This window comes from Dendrobates tinctorius, unplaced genomic scaffold, assembly GCF_039654945.1.
Source record: "Dendrobates tinctorius isolate UK_male_01 unplaced genomic scaffold, ASM3965494v1 ptg000005l, whole genome shotgun sequence".
In the NCBI taxonomy this organism is placed as follows: domain Eukaryota; kingdom Metazoa; phylum Chordata; class Amphibia; order Anura; family Dendrobatidae; genus Dendrobates; species Dendrobates tinctorius.
Window position 1 is genome coordinate 33,022,889 of NW_027361673.1, and position 23,198 is coordinate 33,046,086.

At 42.7% G+C, this 23,198-nt stretch overlaps 1 protein-coding gene across 3 annotated transcripts in view; it reads left to right on the forward strand.

The window, feature by feature from the left end:
- Positions 1-23,198, forward strand: part of ATP2C1 (ATPase secretory pathway Ca2+ transporting 1) — a 153,997-nt gene that overhangs the window by 109,266 nt on the left and 21,533 nt on the right. For all 3 annotated transcript variants that reach the window (XM_073569367.1, XM_073569375.1, XM_073569385.1), the window contains 7 exons: positions 14,335-14,439; positions 14,593-14,749; positions 16,274-16,444; positions 17,792-17,889; positions 18,031-18,081; positions 19,069-19,235; positions 19,815-19,883. In XM_073569367.1, coding sequence (XP_073425468.1) covers positions 14,335-14,439; positions 14,593-14,749; positions 16,274-16,444; positions 17,792-17,889; positions 18,031-18,081; positions 19,069-19,235; positions 19,815-19,883 — 818 coding nt within the window. The remainder of the gene's footprint in view (positions 1-14,334; positions 14,440-14,592; positions 14,750-16,273; positions 16,445-17,791; positions 17,890-18,030; positions 18,082-19,068; positions 19,236-19,814; positions 19,884-23,198) is intronic.

Consider the following 23,198-nt stretch of genomic DNA (forward strand, 5'->3'; position numbering starts at 1 on the left):
GATGTTTTGCCTCAAAGAGGGATGGTGGGTATGGTGAAAGTTCATAGGCCATCACCTCATCAAGGGAAAGATCAGCAGTTTGAAACACCACAAGAAACCTTTGGAACAAAAGAGCGGGGTCTATTGTTTTGTCCTTAGCAACGTCAATAGCCTCACTGGATGCCAGGGTCTTGGCTTTCATTGACCGCTTGTACTTAACTGAAAACGCTGATTGACCCTCCATTGTTGCCAATGGTGAACAGGTTATGGATATTCACATCCTTATTTGCATTGACATCGGTGATAATGTTGCGAAGAGACACTTCATTAGAGAAAGGTGAAAAGGTCTCGAGTTTATCTGCAATTTTCTCCAGGTCTTCACTATCTCTTCTCGTCCTTGACGTTCTTGCCTCCTTGTGTTGTTCACTGGTGACAAAGCTCTGGCGAGTGAAACCCTGCATTGCATCACTGTAGGAAGAGGACACTGGCACAGACAGTCCACAAGGCCCTCTGATGTTCGGACATTCCTCTTCCTCTGGTGAGTCCTCCTGCAGTTTTTAGGGAGTGCATCAGAGCTTGCTCGGTGACTAGGTCGCAACCCAGGCCTGCCCAGTACTGATCAGTCCGCCTTACAACATGCAAGCCATTCATAAATCTATGGAAGACTGATGGCATATCATCTTCCAGAGTGGTCATAGACTGGAGGTAAAGGTAGGCGGCCTTCACATAGTTCCCATGCCCAGCAGCTGCAAGAATGGGCAAACATTCGGCTACAGCATGAAGGTGCATCAGCCAGGATCCTGTACGATCGGCCTCGATAAGCTCCCTTGCAATTCCAACCATCTGTTGGTAATTCAACCATAGTTTACTGGTGCGAGAGTGAGCAGATAATCCGTTTCTTTTGGTGGACAAGAGGTGGACAATTTCACTAAGGCAGGTAGAAGTGATGACCGAATTCAAGTCACTCTCCCCTGTCAGTGTCCGAGCATACAACTGCTCAAGTTCTTGCAACAGGTCTGCAAAACCGGGATGGTCGCAAAGTACTTTGTCTGCAACTTGCTGAGTAAGACACTGATCAAGGAGGAGATGGCCACGAACTGCACGCTGAACTGCCTTTCCAGTCATGATGTGTTGCACAGCATTGTCACCGTAAATTGTTCCCAAGATCTTTGATTCCACTCCCATCCATCAACGTTCCTATGGCACCCATGAGATTCATCAATGTGTGGAAGCTCCCGAGCATCAGGACAACATCTCGAACCGGGCTGTCTTCAGGCACCTCGTGTTTGATTTCTGACGCTTTCCAGTAGAGTGGCTGATCGAATGTAACAACTGCAGCGGATCGGTGTTTATCAGCAAGGTTGCACAGATACTCAAGAGTAGAGAAGATGCATGACTTGTCTCCGGAATACATGTCAATGATGGGCAGGAAGATTACCGAAGACGACCCCGGATGATCTCAGTCTTTATGTAGCATGTGCATCATTCCATTCCAGCTCGGTGCAGGCTGTTTGAAGCGTAAAGACATCTCCCACAATACATCAACACGATGGTCAATGGCGTCGAGAAATGGCAAGGGCTTGAATTTTATGTTTCGGCGAGTGTGTTTTGCGAAACGGTGTTCCCTTACATCAACTCTGCTTTGTTCAACTATCTCCAAGTCCGCAGTCTTCCGTCTGAGAACAGTGCGACTGACCTTCCTTCCTAGAGTCACAGTAGCTACCATCCCCATGCCGTGGAAAGTCCCCTTCCCATCTAACGTGATGATATTATGATTGACGTTGTCCGCAGCGAACAGCAGTGCCGTATCCAGTCTGTCTATGGTGCCACCGAGTACATCCTGGCCAACAAAAGCGGCAGCGTTTTCCTCGAATAGCTGAACTTCCTAATATGATGAACAATATCCCATGGCTGAGAGACTGTCTACAAGAAATCGAGACCTGAAATGATGATGGAGCTGGACTGCTAACCCAAGCTGCAATGGAGGTACTACAGCCCTGGGACGTACAGCCTGAACAACTGATTGTCCAATGCTTGCGACCTTCCTGTGAATGTCCTTTCCAACGAAGAGGGTTTCAAGCAAGCAAAGCAAACTCAGGGGGAGATAATCTTAAGGCAGACTGACATTCAAGCGAAGAAGTCTTCGGATATTCAGCGGTTGAAGATGGGATCTTAGACTTGATATCGCTCTTGATTAGTTTGGCCGCAGTCTCTATGATGGCTCTCTCCTGGGCTTCTTCATCCGTTTCCTGACTACGGAAATAGTCCCTCAGGATTATTCTGGTCTTTTCACGGAACGTTACAATGTTAGGCAACCCTTCACACTCTGCTATGAATAGCGAATCGCCATACCTCTCCTCCAGCCTATACCTCAGCCATTTATTACTATAGGCAGCACTGTCTCCTTCTAAAAGATACGCTGTCATTTTCTTTGCAAGATCTGTGACTGTCAGTTGCTCTTCATCGTTGTCCTCGAGAAATGCACACATTCTCAAGAACGCTTGCTCTTGGTCCATGTTCATCGGCCTCCCTACCTTCCGCGGTTTCTTTGTAGTAGATCCACCACCATGATGCATAGGAATTCCGTAATTTGTCCGAAAGTTAATGTCACATGAACGATGATACAGACAGTCTGCAGCATGTAAGTCCTTCCCAAAGTACGCGATTCTCCCTTGAATGGTGGTTGCCCAGTCATCATTACGCTGTTTGCAATGTGACAAGATGGACCTTACAAATCCATCCGCTTTAACAAAGCTATATTCATCGAAATCACTACTAGATCTTGTCTTCACCGCTTCATGTCCACAGAACAAACACTGCGTCGTGCTCTCATAGGATCCAGTAGACACCCGTGTACCTCTCTTGGCAGGTGAATGATGAACGGAAGTAGCTTTCTTATGCAAGTCTATTTGCTTCTTGTGTATGTATTTCATACGACCTCTCTTGTGCACCACTGCTCCAGCAGCTACCACAGTGCTGACACCCCTCTCATTACTGGCTTTATTGATCCTTTCAGCTCCTTTCGCACCAATCACCACTCTTTCTCCGTCATCTTCTACTTCATGGCTGCATAAGGGGCAAGTTTCTTGACTTTACATCATTCTCAGCTCTGTAAAAGAAGATAAATAAATCGTTAAATAATAAATATAATAGTAATTGTAAAAGAAATATGATAGACACTGAAAGGCGAGTCGCATTTAACATTTTACAGCTTTGGCGGCCATATTCTTTGACGTCACATTTGGACCCTTTGTGGTAACCCTATCTTGGTAAACTTTTAGTATGTTTTTCCCTACATGTAATACTACCAAAAAAACCAATAAAACGCTTTCTTGGAATTTGTTCAGGGTAAAGGATTTTTTTTTTTTCGTATTGACTGGACTACATAACCTAAACAATGTCACCGATCCAGCGGTCACACGATTAGATCAACAGCGCCGGTCCAGGATGTTATCGTTCAGTCTTTTTCTTTTGTGCTGCGGATATTCGGAATCAGTTGTCCAGTAGTCAACAGCCTTCAGGTTTAACTGGGAACAAAAGCTAATTTAATGTAGTTTTCATGCTACTCCTGCCTGTTGAATCCTGGAATTCATCTATATATACCCCTTTTTTTTTTTTTTTTTTTCTCGTATCTATCCACATTCTCTAAGATCTACATTTCTTTGGCTGTGTGCCTCTTGGAAAGATGAATGCTGTTTATCTGCCAGACGGTGTAGATCCTATAACTAAAAGCATTGATTTAGGTCGGCAGAAAGCAGTCTGGCATGTGTGCTGTGCCTGATAATGGATAAGTAGAATGGGAGCAAGGTGTGTGGACGTGTCCGCAAGGTGATCTTGGCAGGTTTCCGTAAATGAGCGAACAACAAATTAGGGAAGCGCTTACACTTTTAGTGAAATGCTTTCTCATGTACTGCAGATAGAACTTCTCCTTCTAACTAATTTATATGTTTCATGTGTCACATTATACTAAATGAAATAAAAAATGTCTACCATTTTGTTTAAGTGACTGAATTTAGATTTACTCAAGTAAATGGCAGACTTTGGGGACTTGTCCCGGTAATGTAAGTGTAAGAGCAGTCTGAGGTTGTCCTTGGGTTCTGTGTGTAGATCTTACTGAAATGGCTCCATAGTGGAAGTTCACACACTGTATCTATACACTAATCGGCCATGACCTTAAAACCACCTGTCAATATTGTGTCCCCCTCATGCCAATTAACAGGTGACGTGAGAAGACATGAACTCCACGAGACCACTCTCAGCGTTCTGTGGTATCTGACTGCAAGAAGTTAGCAGCAGATCCTGGAAGACCTTCATGGATTGTGATGGTTTATCTAGCATTTCCTGCAAATGCTCAGAATGAGATCTTGAATTTCAAGACCAAATCAATACCTTGAACTTTGTCACGTTCCTCAAACCATTCCTGGACATTTTTTGTAGTGTATCTGGATGCCCTCTACTACTGAAATAGGCCATTGTCATTAGAAAATACTGTTGCCATGAAGTAGTGTACTTGCTCTTCAACAATGTTTAAAACTGATCTGTACTACCAATAAACTTTGCATAAATCAGTAACACAGGCAACTGTAAGAACTTTGCAAAATATCTTATTAGAGAAATCTGCCTCCATCACCCAATTATCAGGCACTTCTTCCCCTCCCACATCTCTCCTGAACTCACAATCCACTGGTGAAAATCTGTTCAAGTCCGTCTTGCTCAGAAGATGTGGACTGCAGTTGCCATGTGACACAACCCATTATCCTCTATGGCAGGGGTGGGGAACCTTTTCTGCCGAGGGCCATTTGGAATTTTATAATAGCGTTCGGGGGCCGCATAAAATTATTAATAATGATGAGCGAGTATACCCGTTGCTCGGGCTTTCCCAAGCATGCTCAGGTGTCCTCTGAGTATTTTGGCGTGCTCGGAGATTTAGTTTGTCGACGCATTTGCAAGATTTTCAGCTGCTGGACAGGCTGAATATATGTGGGGATTTCTTAACAAACAGGCATTCCTCACATGTATGCAGCACACGTCCCCATTAGGCAGCACACACTGACCTGACACAGCAGCACCGGTGACCAGGATGATGAAGATGGCAGGCCGGGGTGACTAGGAAGGCAGGCGCGCGGTTACTCGTCCTGGTTAGTATCAGTGCGCGGGGGCCGCTGGGGTCCGGCGGGGTGTGCTCAGTCCCCGTCAGTGCCTGCGGCTGCACGTATCAGTGCGCGGTATCCAGCGGGCGGGGCTAGGAAGCAGAGCAAGAGTCCTCCTCTGCTCCTTTGGCATAAAGGTACCCGATCACGGCTCTTGAGCGGCTGCGGGCCAGATCAAAGGATATGGCGGGCCGTACGTTCCCCACCCCTGCTCTATGGAGAAAGGAAGGGAGAGGAGGCGTGATAAACAGAGAAGCGAATAGACAGAAAAACATGGTGCAGAGTTTTGTAGCAAGAATTTTACCTCATATCAGAGCTTCATTCAGATGAACACAGTTAAGCTCTGCTGTATAATGTTCTCCATGTTGCTACTGTTGTGTCTGTGAGCTAAAGAGTGAATGAAGAGCAGGCATTCCTCGCTGTGTTGTCTATAGAAGAAATAACCGCAGCTCAGTTTCTCGATTCATCAGTGGATTGCAGATTACAGATAGAGCATGTAGAAGAGAGAACTGATGAGAATTCAGGATACAAGTCAACATGCTAAACAGAAATGGTGATATTCCTCATGTGCACACACATTTACTCCTTATTCTGAAGTTACTTGAAAGAACAGATACCATTTAAAGCGTTTGTAACAAGATGTTATCCCTCTTTCATGGGATAGTTAGCCTGTGGCCTGGCTTCAGAGGAGACCGTGATTTCTGCTGCATGCAGCGATGGGATAACACAGACCCACGTATCTTGAAACTGCAACTATGCACAACACGATATATAACAATATCTAAACTACTATATAGAACAGACTGAGTATAAGTGCCATAAAAAGAAATGTTATTTAATCTATATTTTTAAAACACATGAGTAGATATGGATTAACAATGTGTATTAAGGTGCATATGTTATAAAAGGTACGACGCCTCCTGAGGAAGTTACAATACGAAACATGCGTTTGGGTGGCAGGATAACCATTAATACCCGGTCTGCACATGTACCTTCTCACTCAGTACTATATTACATGCTGTAGCAATCGTTTAGACTATAGCACTTTATAATTTATGCACCTTAATAGGCATTGGTAATTCATATGTATTCATGTGTATAGGCATATACAGTACAGACCAAAAGTTTGGGCACACCTTCTCATTCAAAGAGTTTTCTTTATTTTCATGACTATGAAAATTGTACATTCACTCTGGAGGCATCAAAACTGTAAATTAACACGTGGAATTATATAATTAGCAAAAAAATGTGAAACAACTGAAAATATGTCTTATATTCTAGGTTCTTCAAAGTAGCCACCTTTTGCTTTGATTACTGCTTTGCACACTCTTGGCATTCTCTTGTGGAGCTTCAAGAGGTAGTCACCGGAAATGGTTTTCACTTCACAGGTGTGCCCTGTCAGGTTTAATAAGTGGGATTTCTTGCCTTATAAATGAGGTTGGGACCATCAGTTGTGTTGTGCAGACATCTGGTGGATACACAGCTGATAGTCCTACTGAATAGACTGTTAGAATTTGTATTATGGCAATAAAAAAGCGGCTAGGTAAAGAAAAATGAGTTTCCATCATTACTTTAAGAAATGGTCTGTCAGTCTGAAAATTTGGGAAAGCTTTGAAAGTGTCTCCAAGTGCAGTGGCAAAAACCATCAAGCGCTACAAAGAAATTGGTTCACATGAGGACCGCTCCAGGAAAGGAAGACCAAGAGTCACCTCTGCTGCGGAGGATAAGTTCATCCGAGTCACCAGCCTCAGAAATCGCAGGTTAACAGCAGCTCAGATTAGAGACCAGGTCAATGCCTCACAGAGTTCTAGCAGCAGACACATCTCTACAACAACTGTTAAGAGGAGACTTTGTGCAGCAGGCCTTCATGGTAAAATAGCTGCTAAGAAACCACTGCTAAGGACAGGCAACAAGCAAAAGAGACTTGTTTGGGCTAAAGAACACAAGGAATGGACATTAGACCAGTGGAAATCTGTGCTTTGGTCTGATGAGTCCAAATTTGAGATCTTTGGTTCGAACCACCGTGTCTTTGTGCGACGCAGAAAAGGTGAACGGATGGACTCTACATGCCTGGTTCCCACGGTGAAGCATGGAGGAGGAAGTGTGATAGTGTGGGGGTGCTTTGCTGGTGACACTGTTGGGGATTTATTCAGGCATACTGAACCAGCATGGCTACCACAGCATCTTGCAGCGGCATGCTATTCCATCCGGTTTGCGTTTAGTTGGACCATTATTTTTCAACAGGACAATGATCCCAAACACACCTCCAGGCTGTGTAAGGGCTATATGACCAAGAAGGAGAGTGATGGGGTGCTACGCCAGATGACCTGGCCTCCACAGTCACCAGACCTGAACCCAATCGAGATGGTTTGGGGTGAGCTGGACCGCAGAGTGAAGGCAAAAGGGCCAACAACTGCTAAGCATCTCTGGGAACTCCTTCAAGACTGTTGGAAGACCATTTCCGGTGACTACCACTTGATGCTTATCAAGAGAATGCCAAGAGTGTGCAAAGCAGTAGTCAAAGCAAAAGGTGGCTACTTTGAAGAACCTAGAATATAAGACATATTTTCAGTTGTTTCTCACTTTTTATTAATTATATAATTCCACATGTGTTAATTCATAGTTTTGATGCCTTCGGAGTGAATCTACAATTTTCATAGTCATGAAAATGAAGAAAACTCTTTACATAGGCTTACTGTGGTTTTATATTGGTAAGGATTCCCAGCTTTTGTGCTTATCAGCTTCTGGTATTCTTGTTGTATTTTATTAAAAATATATATTCAGTAAAATGTCTTTTTATGGCTCTTATACTCAGTCTGTTCTGTATGTACCAATGCTGTGGCATTGCTGTATATAGTTCACGTGATTCAATGATCACATCTTCAAGTCCCCTAAAGGAACTAACCAGAACAGTAAAGTAAGAAAAAGAGGTTTTTATAAAAAAAAAAAAAACCCTGAAAGTTGAAATTGCCCTACTTTTCCCCCATTGAAAATATTACAAAAATACACAAGTGTGCTTTTGCCTTGTTCAGAAAAGTCTGATCAATCAAAATACAAAAACCATTAACTCGACTGGTAAATGTCGTAATGATGCAGTTCCCCCAAAAATGTTATAACAAGCGATCAAAAAATCACATCTATTCCAAAATGGTAGTAATAAAAACACAGACCGCCCCGCAAGAAATATGCTATCACACACCTCCATCGGCTGAAAAATGAAAATGTTACATGTCTCGGAAAGTGGTAATCTAGTCTGGTGGCCCCAGATGTAAAGATGCCGCAGCTCCGTATGTTGTTTTTGGGCTGCTCCCTGGTTCTGCACCTCATCTCCCATTCACCTGGGGGTTTGGGTTTGGTCATTTGGTTGCAGACTGATTGTACTTGTTTCCAGCCGTTGTCTAAGGTGATGATTGCCACCTAGTGGCCAGTGGAATAAATGCCATTTTTATAGTAGTTTTTCTGTGCAAAACAAATGTGTTTTTTTTCTTTCTTTTTTTCATGTATTCTTATGACTTTCAAGTGTCAGACTCTTATTACTATTCTAGCATGTACAAGACTCCTCCTGTATGGCTACCAGATTATGACCACTGGCCTGAATATTTAGTCTGTTTTTTTCCTTAGCTACTGAACAGATTGCTCTTTGTATACAGAACTGACAGTTTTATGTATTTTATATATTGAACCACGTTTAACAAAAATGCAAACTGTTTTAAGGTTATAGGTTGTGCAAGTTTATCTAAAAAAAAAAAAAAAAAAAAAAAAAAAATAAATTATATATTAGCTGAAGAGCCCGGCGCTGCCCGGGCATAGTCATAGAATCGTAGAGTTGGAAGAGACCTCCTGGGCCATCTGGTCCAACCCCCTACTCAAAGCAGGATTTGCTAAATCATCCCAGTCAGATGTCTGTCCAGCCTCTGTTTGAAGACTTCTATTGAAGGAGAACTCTCCACCTCTCGTGGCAGCCTGTTCCACTCCTTGATCACTCTAACTATCAAAAAGTTTTTTCTAATATCTAATCTGTGTCTCCTCCCATTAAGTTTCATCCCATTACTTCTACTCTTTCCTTGTGCAAATGAGAATAAAGATGATCCTTCTACAATGTGACAGCCCTTGAGATATTTGTAGACAGCTATTAAGTCTCCTCTCATTCTTCTCTTTTGCAAGGTAAACATTCCCAAATCCTGCAACCTTTCCTCATAAGACAGGGTTTGCAGACCTGTCACCATTCTGGTCGCTCTTTTCTGAACTTGCTCCAGTTTGTTGATGTCTTTTTTTAAAATGTGGCGCCCAAAACTGGACACAGTATTCCGGATGAGGTCTGACCAAAGAGGAGTAGAGGGAAATAATGACTTCACGTGATCTAGACTGTATGCTTCTGTTAATACATCCTAGAACTGCATTTGCCTTTTTTTGCTGCTGCATCACACTGTTGACTCATATTCAGTCTGTGATCTATTAGTATACCCAAGTCTCTTTCACATGTGCTGTTGCTTATCCCTATTCCTAACTACAGTTATAACAAATTATAATTATATCTATAAAGCTGAGTGTATAGCCCCGCCCACTCCGCATAGCCACATTCACTATGATATCCCACATCATCCCGTCAGGCAGAGCCACCGGACTACTACCCCTAATATCCCACATCCCGTCAGCCAGAGCCACCGGACTGCTAATATCCCACATCATCCCGTCAAAGCCACCGGACTACTACCCCTAATATCATAACATCATCGTAACCTCATCCCATCAGCCAGAGGCACCGGACTACTGTACTACCACTAATATTCCACATCATCCCATCAGAGCCATCGGAGTACTAGCCTCAATATCCCACATCATCCCATCAGCCAGATCCACCAGACAACTACCACTAATATCCCACATCATCAAAGTCAGCCAGAGCCACTGAACTACTGCTCCTAATATCCCACATCATCCTGTTAGAGCCACCGGACTACTACCACTAATATCCCACATCATCTCGTCAGAGCCAACATTGTCAGGATGGCACTGTTAAACCGATTAAAATACCTGGGTTGGAGAAATCCATCTTGTGTGTTTTTTTTTTGTTGTTTTTTTTTAAATCTGTGTTTGAATTTTAAGTTAATGAGATGCTTCATGTCAGACAGAGAAGTTCCTGATTCTGGGCTTCCCCTGCAGTCTGTGTCAGAGGGTGGTCTGTGTTGGCACAGTACTAAATTGTGTAATTTCCAGCTTTACAGAAGGACAATAACACCATAGCATAATAGGCCTCAGTTACCAACTGACTACAAGGACAACTGTTGCTCATAGCAACCAATCACAGCTCAGCTTCTTTTAAACATCTCTGGTGAAATGAAAGATGCTTCGTGATTGGTTGTTGATACATACATACATACATATTCTGTGTGAATACTGCGTCACACAGTACATCCCTCATCGAGGTGTGAATCGTCAATTGAACATGCAATGTGACAGGGTCCCAACGACCACCGACATCGCTACAAAGGTCGCTTTGACACGCTAGGTCGTTGCTCCGTCGCTGGGTACATTGGACTGTTTGACATCTCTATAGCAACCACATAGCGATGCGGCAACGATCCCTGTCGTGTCGTATCGCTGTCGGGATCGCTGTTGTGTCGCTAGGTGTGACGGGACCTTTAAACAACTCTGGGACAGCGTGGCGAGTTTTGAGTGGCGACTTTTGTGTTTCAACTTTTATGTGGTGAGGTTGGTGTATGTGTGGTGAAATGTGTGCTGAGGGTGGTATACACCGTGTGCAGAATTATTAGGCAAGTTGTATTTGAGAGGATTCTTTTTATTATTGAATAACAACTATGTTCTCAATCAACCCAAAAGACTCATAGATATCAAAGCTTAATATTTTTGAAAGTTGGAGTGGTTTTTTTTTTTTTTTTTAGATTTGGCTATCTTAGGAGGATATCTGTTTGTACAGGTAACGACTACTCTGCAGATTTATTAGGCAACTCAATAAAAAAAAAAATATATACCCATCTCAGGCTAGTTTCACACTTGCTTTTTTTTGCAGCGCGTTTTTCCCGCAAAAAAACGCATTGAAAAAACGCATACATAAGCATACAACTGCTGCGTTTTTTTCAAGCATTTTTATGAGCATGCATGAAAAAAACGCAGCGTTTTTATGCGTCTGTATGCGTTTTTAGTGCGTTTTTACCGTGTTTGCGTTTTTTTCCAACATTTTTAGGTGGCCCCTCACACTACCCAAACCATGACTTTACTAACCCTAACCCTGACCCTAACCCTAACCCTGACCCTAACCCTTAACCAAATCATACTTAACCCTAACCCAAACCCTGACCCTAACCCTTAACAAAACCATACTTAACCCTAACCCTGACCCTAACCCTGACCCTGACCCTAACCCTGACCCTAACCCTAACCCTGACCCTAACCCTTAACAAAACCATACTTAACCCTAATCCTGACCCTAACCCTGACCCTAATCCTTAACAAAACCATACTTAACCCTAACCCTGACCCTAACCCTGACCCTAACCCTTAACAAAACCATACTTAACCCTAATCCTGACCCTAACCCTTAACAAAACCATACTTAACCCTAATCCTGACCCTAACCCTGACCCTAACCCTTAACAAAACCATACTTAACCCTAACCCTGACCCTAACCCTAATCCTGACCCTAACCCTGACCCTAACCCTTAACCAAACCATACTTAACCCTAACCCTGACCCTAACCCTAAACCCCCTTAACTAACCCTAACTCTAACCCAAACCCCTAAATTCCATGGTTAAAAAAAAAACGCATATGCAAAAAAACGCATACATGAGCATGCCAGTGCGCACATATGCGCATCCATAGGCTATAATGGCCATTTTTAGCGCAAAACGTGCGCATATGTGCGCATGCGCTTTTTTGCAGGGCCAAAAAATGCAACATGCTGCGTCTGGAAAATACCAACGCACACCCCAAAAAAACGCAGCGCATGAAAATCGCATACATGCGCTTACCAGCGCGCAGGTATGCGCACCCATGTTAAATATAGGGGAAAAAACGCATGCGCAGGTATGCGTTTTTTTCCAGCGCTAAAAAACGCAAATGTGAAACCAGCCTTACTTGTTTATTTTCACCAGGTAAACCAATAGAGCAACACAAAACTTAGAAATAAACATTTCTGACATTCAAAAACCAAAACAGAAAAAATCAGTGACCATTATAGCCACCTTTCTTTACGATGACATTCAAAAGCCTTCCATCCATAGATTCTGTCAGTTGCTTGATCTGTTTACGATCAACATTGCGTGCAGCAGCCACCACAGCCTCCCAATGTTCGGAGAGGTGTACTGTTTTCCCTCCCTGTAGATCTCACATTTTATGAGGGACCACAGGTTCTCTATGGGGTTCAGATCAGGTGAACAAGGGGGCCATGTCATTATTTTTTTTTTTTTCTTTTAGACCTATACTGGCCAGCCACGCTGTGCAGTATTTGGATGCATGTGATGGAGCATTGTCCTGCATGAAAATCATGTTTTTCTTGAACTATACCGACTTCTTCCTGTACCACTGCTTGAAGAAGGTGTCTTCCAGAAACTGCCAGTAGGTCTGGGGGTTGAGCTTCACTCCATCCTCAACCTGAAAAGGTCCCACAAGTTCATCTTTGATACCAGCCCATACCCGTACCCCACCTCCACCTTGCTGGCGTCTGAGTCAGAGTGGAGCCCTCTGCGCTTTACTGATCCAGCCTCGGGCCCATCCATCTGGCCAATCAAGAGTCGCTCTCATTTCATCAGTCCATAAAACCTTACAAAAATCAATCTTAAGATATTTCTTGGCCCAGTCTTGACGTTTTATCTTATGTTTCTTGTTGAAAGGTTGTCGTTTTTCAGCCTTCCTTAGCTTGGCCATGTCCCTGAGTATGGCACACCTTGAGCTTTTTGATACTCCAGTAACGTTGCAGCTCTGAAATATAGCAAAACTGATGGCAAATGGCATCTTGCCAGCTTCACGCTTGATTTTCCTCAATTCATGGGCAGTTATTTTGCGCCTTTTTTATCAACACGCTTCTTGCGACCCTTTTGGATATTTGCCGTGAAACGCTCAATTGTTCGGTGATCACACTTCAAAAGTTTGGCAATTTCAAGACTGCTGCATCCCTCTGCAAGACATCTCATGATTTTTGACTTTCCAGAGTCCGTCAAATCTTTCTTCAGACCCATTTTGCCAAAGGAAAGGAAGTTGCCTAATAATTAAGCACACCTTATATAGGGTTTTGATGTCAATAGACCACGCCCCTCCTCATTAGAGATGCAAATCAACTGATTTACATAATTGGCATTTGGCTTTCAAGCCTATACAGCTTGCAGTAGGACATGTGTAAAAAGGATTGTTATCAAAATACTCATTTGCCTAATAACTTTGCACCCAGTGTATGTGTTGAAGCACGTGGTAGTGTGTGGCGCATTTTTTGTGTTCATATCTCCGTGTGTGGTGAGTATCCCATGTCAGGACCCCACTTTAGCAACTGTACGGTATATACTCTTTGGCACCATTGCTCTCATTCTTTAGGTCCCCCTTGTTCACATCTGGCAGCTGTCAATTTGCCTCCAACACTTTTCCTTTCACTTTTTCCCCATTGTGTAGACGGGGGCAAAATTGTTTGGTGAATTGGAACCCGCGGGGTTAAAATTTCGCCTCACAACATAGCCTATGACGCTCTCGGGGTCCAGACGTGTGACTGTGCAAAATGTTGAGGCTGTAGCTGCGACGGTGCGGATGCCAATACATACATACACTTTTTCCCCATTATGTAGATAGGGGCAAAATTGTTTGGTGAATTGGAATGCGTAGGGTTAAAAGTTTGCCTCACAACATAGCCTATGACGCTCTCAGGGTCCAGACATGTGACTGTGCCAAATTTTTTTGCCTGTAGCTGCGACGGTGCGGATGCCAATCCCATACGTGTATATGTATGTATGTGTATATACACACACACACACACACACACACACACACACACACACACACACACACACACACAGCTTTATATATTAGATATTAGAATTACATCTGACAACCAGTAGGCTGGGAAGCGCCTATTGGAAGTCTGTCTTGGGTACAGGCAAAATGTGTCTCAGACTTGCAAAGTAATAACTATGCAGTGCGTGTACTTAACGCGTTTCACTTTGTATTCTGGCCATTGGAGTAACTAAGGCATTATTTGTAGATGGGCCTCGAGGGGCTTCGGCATGACTATATCCGGAAGGCAGAATACCCATTCAGCTCGGAACAGAAGTGGATGGCTGTGAAATGTGTGCACAGAACTCAGCAGGTACGTGGCTGTTTCTCAGCAGAAGCACCTCTAAGCAAAGAGACAGGTCCACTGCGTGTAACCAAATAAGCCGTGTGGACTGCCAGTGTGCATGTAAACCGGCGGTGTCCACTGTGTTACATACTAGCAGCGTTTTATTGTCATCGCTTCCAGGATAAGGCGGAAATTTGCTATATGAAAGGGGCGTTCGAGCAAGTGATTCGGTATTGCACAACGTACAACAGCAAAGGCCACAATTTACCGCTCACTCAGCAACAAAAAGAGCTGTACCATCAGGAGACGGCATACATGGGCACGGCGGGCCTGCGAGGTAAGGTGTTTTCACTGCAACATTTTTCTACTTTTTGATAAAGACAGTGGTGAGGATGCAATCGTCTATATATTAAAAAAAAAAAAGCGCTGTCACTCGTGGCAACCTCATGGAAGAGATTTCATCCAAGAGCACAGTTATCAATCAGATCTGTGCTGCTCGGCTCCAACGCTCACACTCTATTTCTGGCCTCCATTTATTGCATATTCCCCCAAACTGCTGCTGACATGACATGTTTAATTATAGGGTGGGATGCGTATGTAACAGTGGCATGTGTCACTCAGGCGAAAATGGCATCAAGCTAAGATGCCTTATAAGCGGTTTATGATATGTCCTTTATAAGGACACTAATGGCCTGTAGGTATCGGATGCTGCTATTAGGCGTCAATCACACACGCTACCATTTCATCCCTCATACAGATACATCATGAAAGAATCGTGAAGGCCATGTCTTATACATTTGATGGATGCTGCACAGTGGCTTCCATCACCCATAGGTTACCATGTACACTTTCCGTATACAGATGAGAGCTAAACAGAGGCCATACGAACACTCTTTTCACCTCCCATCTGGCTGGAGTTTTATGGACATGTTTAGCGTGGCCAACGAGCGGTTTCTCAATGTACACGCTACATGTGATCTGGCCCTTAGACACTTTTTTAAAGTTAGATCTGATGCAGCATTGTGTATAGTTTTGATAACAATATGCCACCACTCTATATCTATAGCTTTTATCACAAACTGTGTGTTCCTCTTGGTATCAGACAACAAACAAACGCTGTGTAGTCAGATGCCATAGTCATGTTGCCTCCCATCTGTCCCCTACTTCTTGTTCTACCGGTCATTTTTTTTTCTTTCAGTAGTTGGAGCGAGATGGGATCCTTTGACTGGCAGATCAAAAAGAAAATATTGTTTAGTCTGTAACCATAAAGACACACTGGTTTGCAGAGATGCTGTAAACTTGGAGGTTATCGGGACTATTCATTTTTTTTTTTTTTTTTTACTATGGGCCTTAGTAGTAACAGGCAGCCAGTTGCTAAGTACCTGCCTGTTGGGCCTGTGCCGATCTCTGCTAGCAAAGGGCGGTCATAGACCACTCTTGCCAGCGATTCAGCAGCTTCTGCTGATGTCACGTCGACAGAGCAGCAGCTTTCTTCTGTGCAGCTTTTTTGATAGGGCATGACTGACGGTCATGCTGATTGACAGCTGGCTCCCCGCTGCATAACGATGGGAAGTCACACCCGTCAACAGAGCAGCTGGGAAGAAGAAAAGCTACTTTGTTGATGTGGAGCAGCTGAATCGCCTGCAGGAGTGGTCGGTGACCACTGAGTCAGCGCAGGGTTTAACAGGTAAGTAACATCTAAATGCCTGTTAGTTTTTAGGCGCATAGTAAGAAGAAATAAAATGTAAAAGTCCTTGATAGCACCTTTTTAAGGTTGTGGAATATTTTGACTAAAGACTATTTAGAAAGCTTTTGTCTCCATAATTTCTGTAATGTTCTTCATTTGTATCTTACCTTGCAGTTATTGCACTGGCATCTGGTCCAGAGTTGGGACAGCTTACATTTTTGGGCCTGGTGGGAATAATTGACCCTCCCCGAACCGGTGTAAAGGAAGCCGTCACTACTCTTATTCGCTCTGGTGTCGCAATTAAGATGATCACTGGGGATTCGCAAGAAACTGCTGTGGCCATTGGTATGAAAATATATGTGGATACTGTGAAATATTGCCACTTGGCTCCATTTGCTGTCTGATTTTTTTTTTTTTTTTTTCCATGGATGTCCGCTGAGTAGTAATATAAAGATGCCGGCTGGCTATTTTTTTTTTTTTATGGACTGTTTTCTTAAGATGTGGAGATGCGTTAAGTGGAATAATTTACTGGAAGCTCCCTCTTGTATTAAGTGCTTTTACATCGCTTGACTCGCCAAGGTCGATTGGTCTGTTAAAGTATATACAATAAAATGAGCATGTGGCGTACTAATAAGAGCTTTTCTAAACAGAAAACGATTTCTGCTTCGCTCACTTTCCACTTGAATTATCAAGTGCATTTTTCTCATTAAAACTCTATTTTACTTTAGTGGATTAAATGGCTTCTCCCTCCCGGCCTGCCTCTTAAAGTACTGGTAGAATTATTGACACTTTCATCTACTGATCGAGCCTCATGGACACATCGCTTTGCTTGATGAGTTCCGTCCTGCGCGATTCCTGATTTGTTTGGTTTGCAGACAAATGTTGTCTATTTTTTAACACAGGACATCTGTCTATAGACTGTCTGTAGGTCTGGCAATACTCGAGTGAAAAACTCTGCAAGCCTGTTGGCTATATGTTGTTGGAAATTAATTGTGAGGGCATGGTGAGGGGGTGACTGAGACAGCAAACATAGGAATAAAAGAATGAATGGTATGACTGTGTGCCAATATAAAGCACCAGGCTTGAAGGGGTTCTCCCCTTTTTAAGAAACTTTTGGCCATTTACTCAGTTACTTGTGAAAGAAAAATGCAAATTGAGCTTTACTTACCCTCCTGGGGTTCAGCGCTGCATCGGTGACATCACATTGACAGCGCCGCAGGAATCGCACCCTGAATGGCTGCAGCTCTGGCAACTTGATGCCGCATCTGCAGCTAAACGAAGATCAGGGCAGACAGCAGCAACGAAATCGCTGGACTTTGGGAGGGTAAGTAAAGCTTTAGTTTTTTTTTTAACAAGTAGATGAGCAAATGGCCAAACCTTTCTTGAAAGGGGGCAACCCATTTTTAAGGGGATTTTCTGCATTTCTTCCTATTGCTAACCTTTGTATGTATTCTTTTAAAAAGGAATGCATAAGTCTATTTCTGAATTCCTTCCATGGCCTGATTTGCCAGGAGGCACGACATAGTTATGGCCACTTCATTATTCATGAAAAGAATCCAAACCACCCGTTGCCCCTTGGCCAACCAAGAACAATCTGGAAATCTGTTGAAATGTAAATCGCTAGTAATCTTCTGTAAAACACTTTTTTGATGATTCTCATTGTGACGACCCTATACTTATTCCTCTACACAGCCAGTCGTCTTGGCTTCTATTCCAACGGCCTGCAGTCTCTTTCTGGAGAGGAGGTGGACACAATGGACATTCAGCAGCTCTCCCAGATGGTACCTAAGGTCCGTAAACTTCATTGTGATTCTGTAATAAAAGAGGTCTTCCCACCTTGCATGAGATCTAGATTTCTGTTTTATATAGGAGTTTTTTTTCTATTTTCCCTTTCATTGTGTAATCACATCCATGTTAATTATATATTCAAGGTATCCGTGTTTTACCGAGCCAGTCCAAGGCACAAGTTGAAAATTGTAAAGGTAAGTTGAAGTCATTCAATGTATATTTCAGTGATTTGCCTGTGGAAGACTGACTCAGAAGTGGCAGAGTATTTTTATAAAGCGAAGATGTATTTTGCCATATGAGAATGGCTTTACTCAAAATCTGGCCTAGGTTCTAAAAAACTTGTTACTGTATGTAAAACAAGTCCTCACACAACTCCATGTACTTAAAAATGTTACGAGTCTCCGAAAATAGCAGCACAAGCAAAAATGTGGTTTCTTTTACAAATTTCCGTTTTTTTTTCTTGACCTCTTAAATTGTTTTTCTTAAATATTCGTGCTTGATATCTCCGTAATCGTACTGCCGTAAAAATTATATTGCCATTTTTTTGTATAGTCAATACTGTAAATAGAAAATGCAAAAAAAAAAAATTGCGGAACTGCACTTTTGCTGCACTTAAATTTTTTTTTCCCACTTTCCATTACATCACATGACAAAATGGTCTCATTCAAAAGCACACACTGTCCTGCAAAAAAATAAGCCCTCACATGACTGTATCGACAGCCAAAATAAAGAAGTTGTCACTCTTGGAAGAAGGGAGAGGAAAATCTAAAGTGGAAAAAAAATTAAAATGGCAATGTCGGGAAAGGATTAAATGTATAGGTTACCGGTCACTGATATGGTCTATCATAAGGACAGGCTTTCTGTGAATCTAACCATAAGATCGGTCCTTAGTATCAGATTGGTGGAGGTGTAACACCTGACACTCGCCAGTCACAAGTTTCTACCTCTGATGGAAGCATTGAATGCGGCTGCATTGTGCTGCTCTGTTCAGTGTGTTGTAGCTGCAGCTGGGTACTGCAGATCAGCTCCTAGCAGTTGATCTGTGGAGGTGTCAGGCGTTCGACCTTCACTGTTCCGATACTGATGACCTATCCTCAGGATGGATCATCAGTCACAAGTGCCCGAGGAACCACTTTAAGGTCAATGATCAATGTCAGTGAGATTCTGTTTGTGTCCTTCAGAGCTTGCAGAGCATTGGTGCCGTAGTAGCAATGACAGGAGATGGTGTGAACGACGCAGTCGCCTTGAAGGCTGCTGACATTGGGGTTGCCATGGGCAAGACTGGAACGGATGTCTGTAAAGAGGCAGCTGACATGATCCTGGTGGAGGATGATTTTCATACAATTATGTGAGTCCTATGTGTATCCATTGTGAATATTCTTGGAAAATTGACCATTTGGAGGTTCACTCATTTTTAATGCTTAATATACGTATTTTTCAATCTGTTTTGCTCCTATTGATTGCACATACTGTATATAAAGTACATGTTGTAGATTTTCAGACAATGTTTTTCTAATGTTAGATTGCAGCTATATCTAGAGCATTGTATCATCTGCTGGCTTCACATATTTCTCATTCTGTATCTATTATCACTTTATTATTTGGTACCACAAGAATAGTGGTTATTCGGTTACTGACGCTTAATGATTTAAATTCAGCTGCTGCCTAATATGCAATCTAGTTAACGATGTATAAAATCTATCTGAAAACTCCGGATGACATGACACTGACAGATTTTCCTGCCAGGATTCATTACTCCTAAGTACTGTATGTCATTACTGAAATGCTGGTATTTCTAGAACATATTCGTTTCAGGTAGAGCTTTATTTTGGACACGTCCTTCTCCCAGTCATTGAGACCTTTTCATTTGCACTTTACAATATCATCGGCAGAGACTAAATAGGATTTGAAATGTTTTCTATTTCAGGTCCGCGATTGAAGAGGGGAAAGGAATCTACAACAACATAAAAAATTTTGTTCGCTTCCAGCTCAGCACGTAAGTTGTGTAAGCTCTGGGGAGAGTAATGTCATCCATGATACGGGTAAGGTAGTAAACCACAGTCCAAAGGAATAGGTGTCCAGTAGTGGTGAACAGTCGTGCATGGATAAGGTGTTATCTGAGCATGCTCATGTGCTAAGTGTATTCTGCATGCTCGAAAAATGTTTGCGTCCCCGCATCTGCATGTCTCGCGGCATTTTGACAGCTGCAACACATACATGGATTGCCTGTCTGTTGGGCAATCCCTGCATGTTTGCGGTTGTCGAACAGCCATATTTTTTGAGTACGCAGAATACACTTAGCACATGAGCATGCTCAGATAACACCCTGTCCGAGCATGTTCGCTCATCACTAGTATCCAGTGACATATAGGGATAAAAGCTGTCGTCTTTATTTAATTTGGCTCAAAAAGGATCTTTCACCAGTTTGAGCATCTTGAACTGGCCACATTATGGGATAGTGACTGCAGTGCTGAATAAAACGTGTGTCCCTTTAATTTCTCAACCCTGTTGCAGAGAGATTGACTTGTAAGGTTTTAGGTTGTAATGCATGATAAGCTCATCAGGGCATTGCCAGAGATTTGTCTGTGGGGGGAGTGCTCTTTGTCACCTGAGTACTTTGACCATTCATAAACAGGAGGACTCATGCAGGGTAAAATCAACATGCCCCTAGAGGGTCATAAGAAAATAAGATGTAATGCTAGACGTGCCTGACCTGTAGCTAGTGTATAGTATAAAGCAGATTTGAGTGTGATTAAAAACACGTCCAGATCTTCTCAGGATCGTATGTGGGGGAGGTGCTGAGCTGCAGGAGGAGAGTTGCAGATGTGTTTGTAATCACACTCCACTCTGCTGGTTTTTCCTTCCCCATTCTGACTGCCTGAGAAAGAGATCTGGAAGTATTTGTAATTTGACTCAGCATTGCGCAATACTACATAATAGCTGTAGAGGTCAGAGCTGAGAGCAGGACTGTCTGTCATTACAGGGCTCACAGGAGAAAGCATGTTCCTCTGACCTACTTGGGGGCTTGCCCTCCTCATGACTCCTCCTGCTATTGATGGGGCAACATCATGCAAGGGAAAGAAGTCCAATCCCCCAAAGACAGACCTCTGGTATCACCCAGTTGGACTTCTCATAAATCAGAACCCAAACTTTACCAGCTTATATCCTAATATCTCCGCACCGGAGAGAGGAAATTGAGGAATAAAAACTAGATTCTATTCACCTCCGCAACCACTGTTCCGGGATGTGGCAAGTTTAACATGGCGAAACTGGTGAAAGGTCTGCTATAAAGATCCATATAAGATGAAAAGTGAACTTTTTAGCAGGCACAAAAACCTACATGTTTTTAACAATTAATTCTTATTCATGATATTAAAACCAGTCCCATGATTAAAAATTAAATGTTTTATTTGAACTACGTAGGTTTTTGTTCCTGCTGAGAGGGTGACTTTATTCAATACAGCTTTAAAAGCCATATGGGATAAAAGCCTAGTTTTAGCCATATATCTGGCTGGATCTCCATGCCTGAAATCTCATCTTTCCTTTTGTTATGCTGTTTCACCTTCCACTTACAATCTTTGCTTGCGTTTTCAGCTAGGGATTTGTTTGTATGTGTGCACTTAAATGGAACCTGTCAGGCCCCCAGTACCACCAGCAGTTGTCAACAGATCTAAATGATCGGAGGTGCAAGAGACTTTCTGTGAGCAGTGTACATGGTAGTTTTGGATCGCCAGGGGTGGATCTGTGAGCTGCAGTTTTGACTCCCTGTAGCTTTTTTTGTTTTAGATTTGATTTTGTATTTTAAACATTGTGCTCCTCATTGGGTAAAAAAAAGTCCTTTTTGGGGACACTCCATTATTTTGTTTTAATTGTATTGCCGATTTTCCCAGTCAGAGGGGAATACGGCTTCTGGAGATACTTTAGAGCCTCTCCGGGTCTGCTAGGAACCAGTGCGGATCCTGCAGCTTTCTGTAAGAGTAATGGCTGCTTCATGATCTGCACACACAGCTTCATCATTGTCGCTGCTCCACTCTCTCTGTGCCGCTGCAGCCTCCAAGGATGTTTCAGAACATCTTTGTAGAATCCTGTAACTATAAATCCACACTTGGGTTACACAATTCATTCTCCCTTGTAGTAGCAATTCACAAAAAACTATGCCGCTCTATGCTGCTGCCGCTTGCCTACAAGCTAATGTAAGAGTGGTGCAAAATTGTGGCCACATTAGAATGCAACTTACCTGCGTGCCCGTTGTCTCTGTTCAAAAACCCCCTCGCCCACTAAATTCCACCTATTGTAAAATGAATACAGACGTTATCTCCAACTTCTCAAAGTAGTAAAATTGCAAACAAGTAACTTCACAATTTCCTGTTTTTCCAAATTTCTCTCCGTTCTTTAAAAAAGACACAAATTTTCAATCTTGTATTCCATCTCGTAATAAAGGAGGGCAGAGTGTAAAAGCTTTTGCTAATCAGTTTGTAAGTGCTGCTCAGAAACTGGCCAGATCACTAGATCCAGCTCGGTTCAGTGCCCTGCGCTCCTCCAACGTTGCAAAAGTAAAAGCTACCTCTGCTTGCTGCAAAGGAGCAGATAACCAGCAGCGCGACCATGCCGGACTGTCAATCTTTTTTTTTTTTTTTTGAAACATTATTTTTATTGATTTTGTAATGAAGTTGCATATTACAAGTTATAAACGTTGCATTGAATTGTTACAAAGAACATATTTAAACATGCTTATCACCTAAGCCAGAATAGAAGCAAAAATAAGCTTAACAAATATAAAATTATCAAACCCCCTTACGTCCACATTTTCATAGATCACTGACTGAAATCAGACACCTTATCCTCCATATAGCTCATATAACACATTTCAGTTTACCCAGATTACCACTCAAATCCTCTGATAGATACCAATCCGAATCCACAAAGGCGCTCATTAAGTCTTGAATTTCTCTGGTGGTCAGTGACGTTTCTATAAACACTCTCCATTTTTTAAAACATTTTTTCATCATTTTACCTTTATTTCTTTCTGTTTCTCTTTCTTCCAAAAATAAGACCGATGTTAAACCTTCCTTGATCTCTTTTATCCCAGGGAGTGTTTTAGCTAGCCAGTGTTGCAGAATTAGACGTTTTGTCACCATTGCAATGGTGTGAAACAAGTCATGTAGCCGTCCCCCTCTTGTTTTACCCGTCGTAAAGTGAAACAGCCAACACAGTGGATCCACTTCTACCCATATCCCACATATCTCAGATACATATCCTGGACATTTAACCAGAGTTCTTGTGTCCTGGGACATGACCACAATCCATGTTC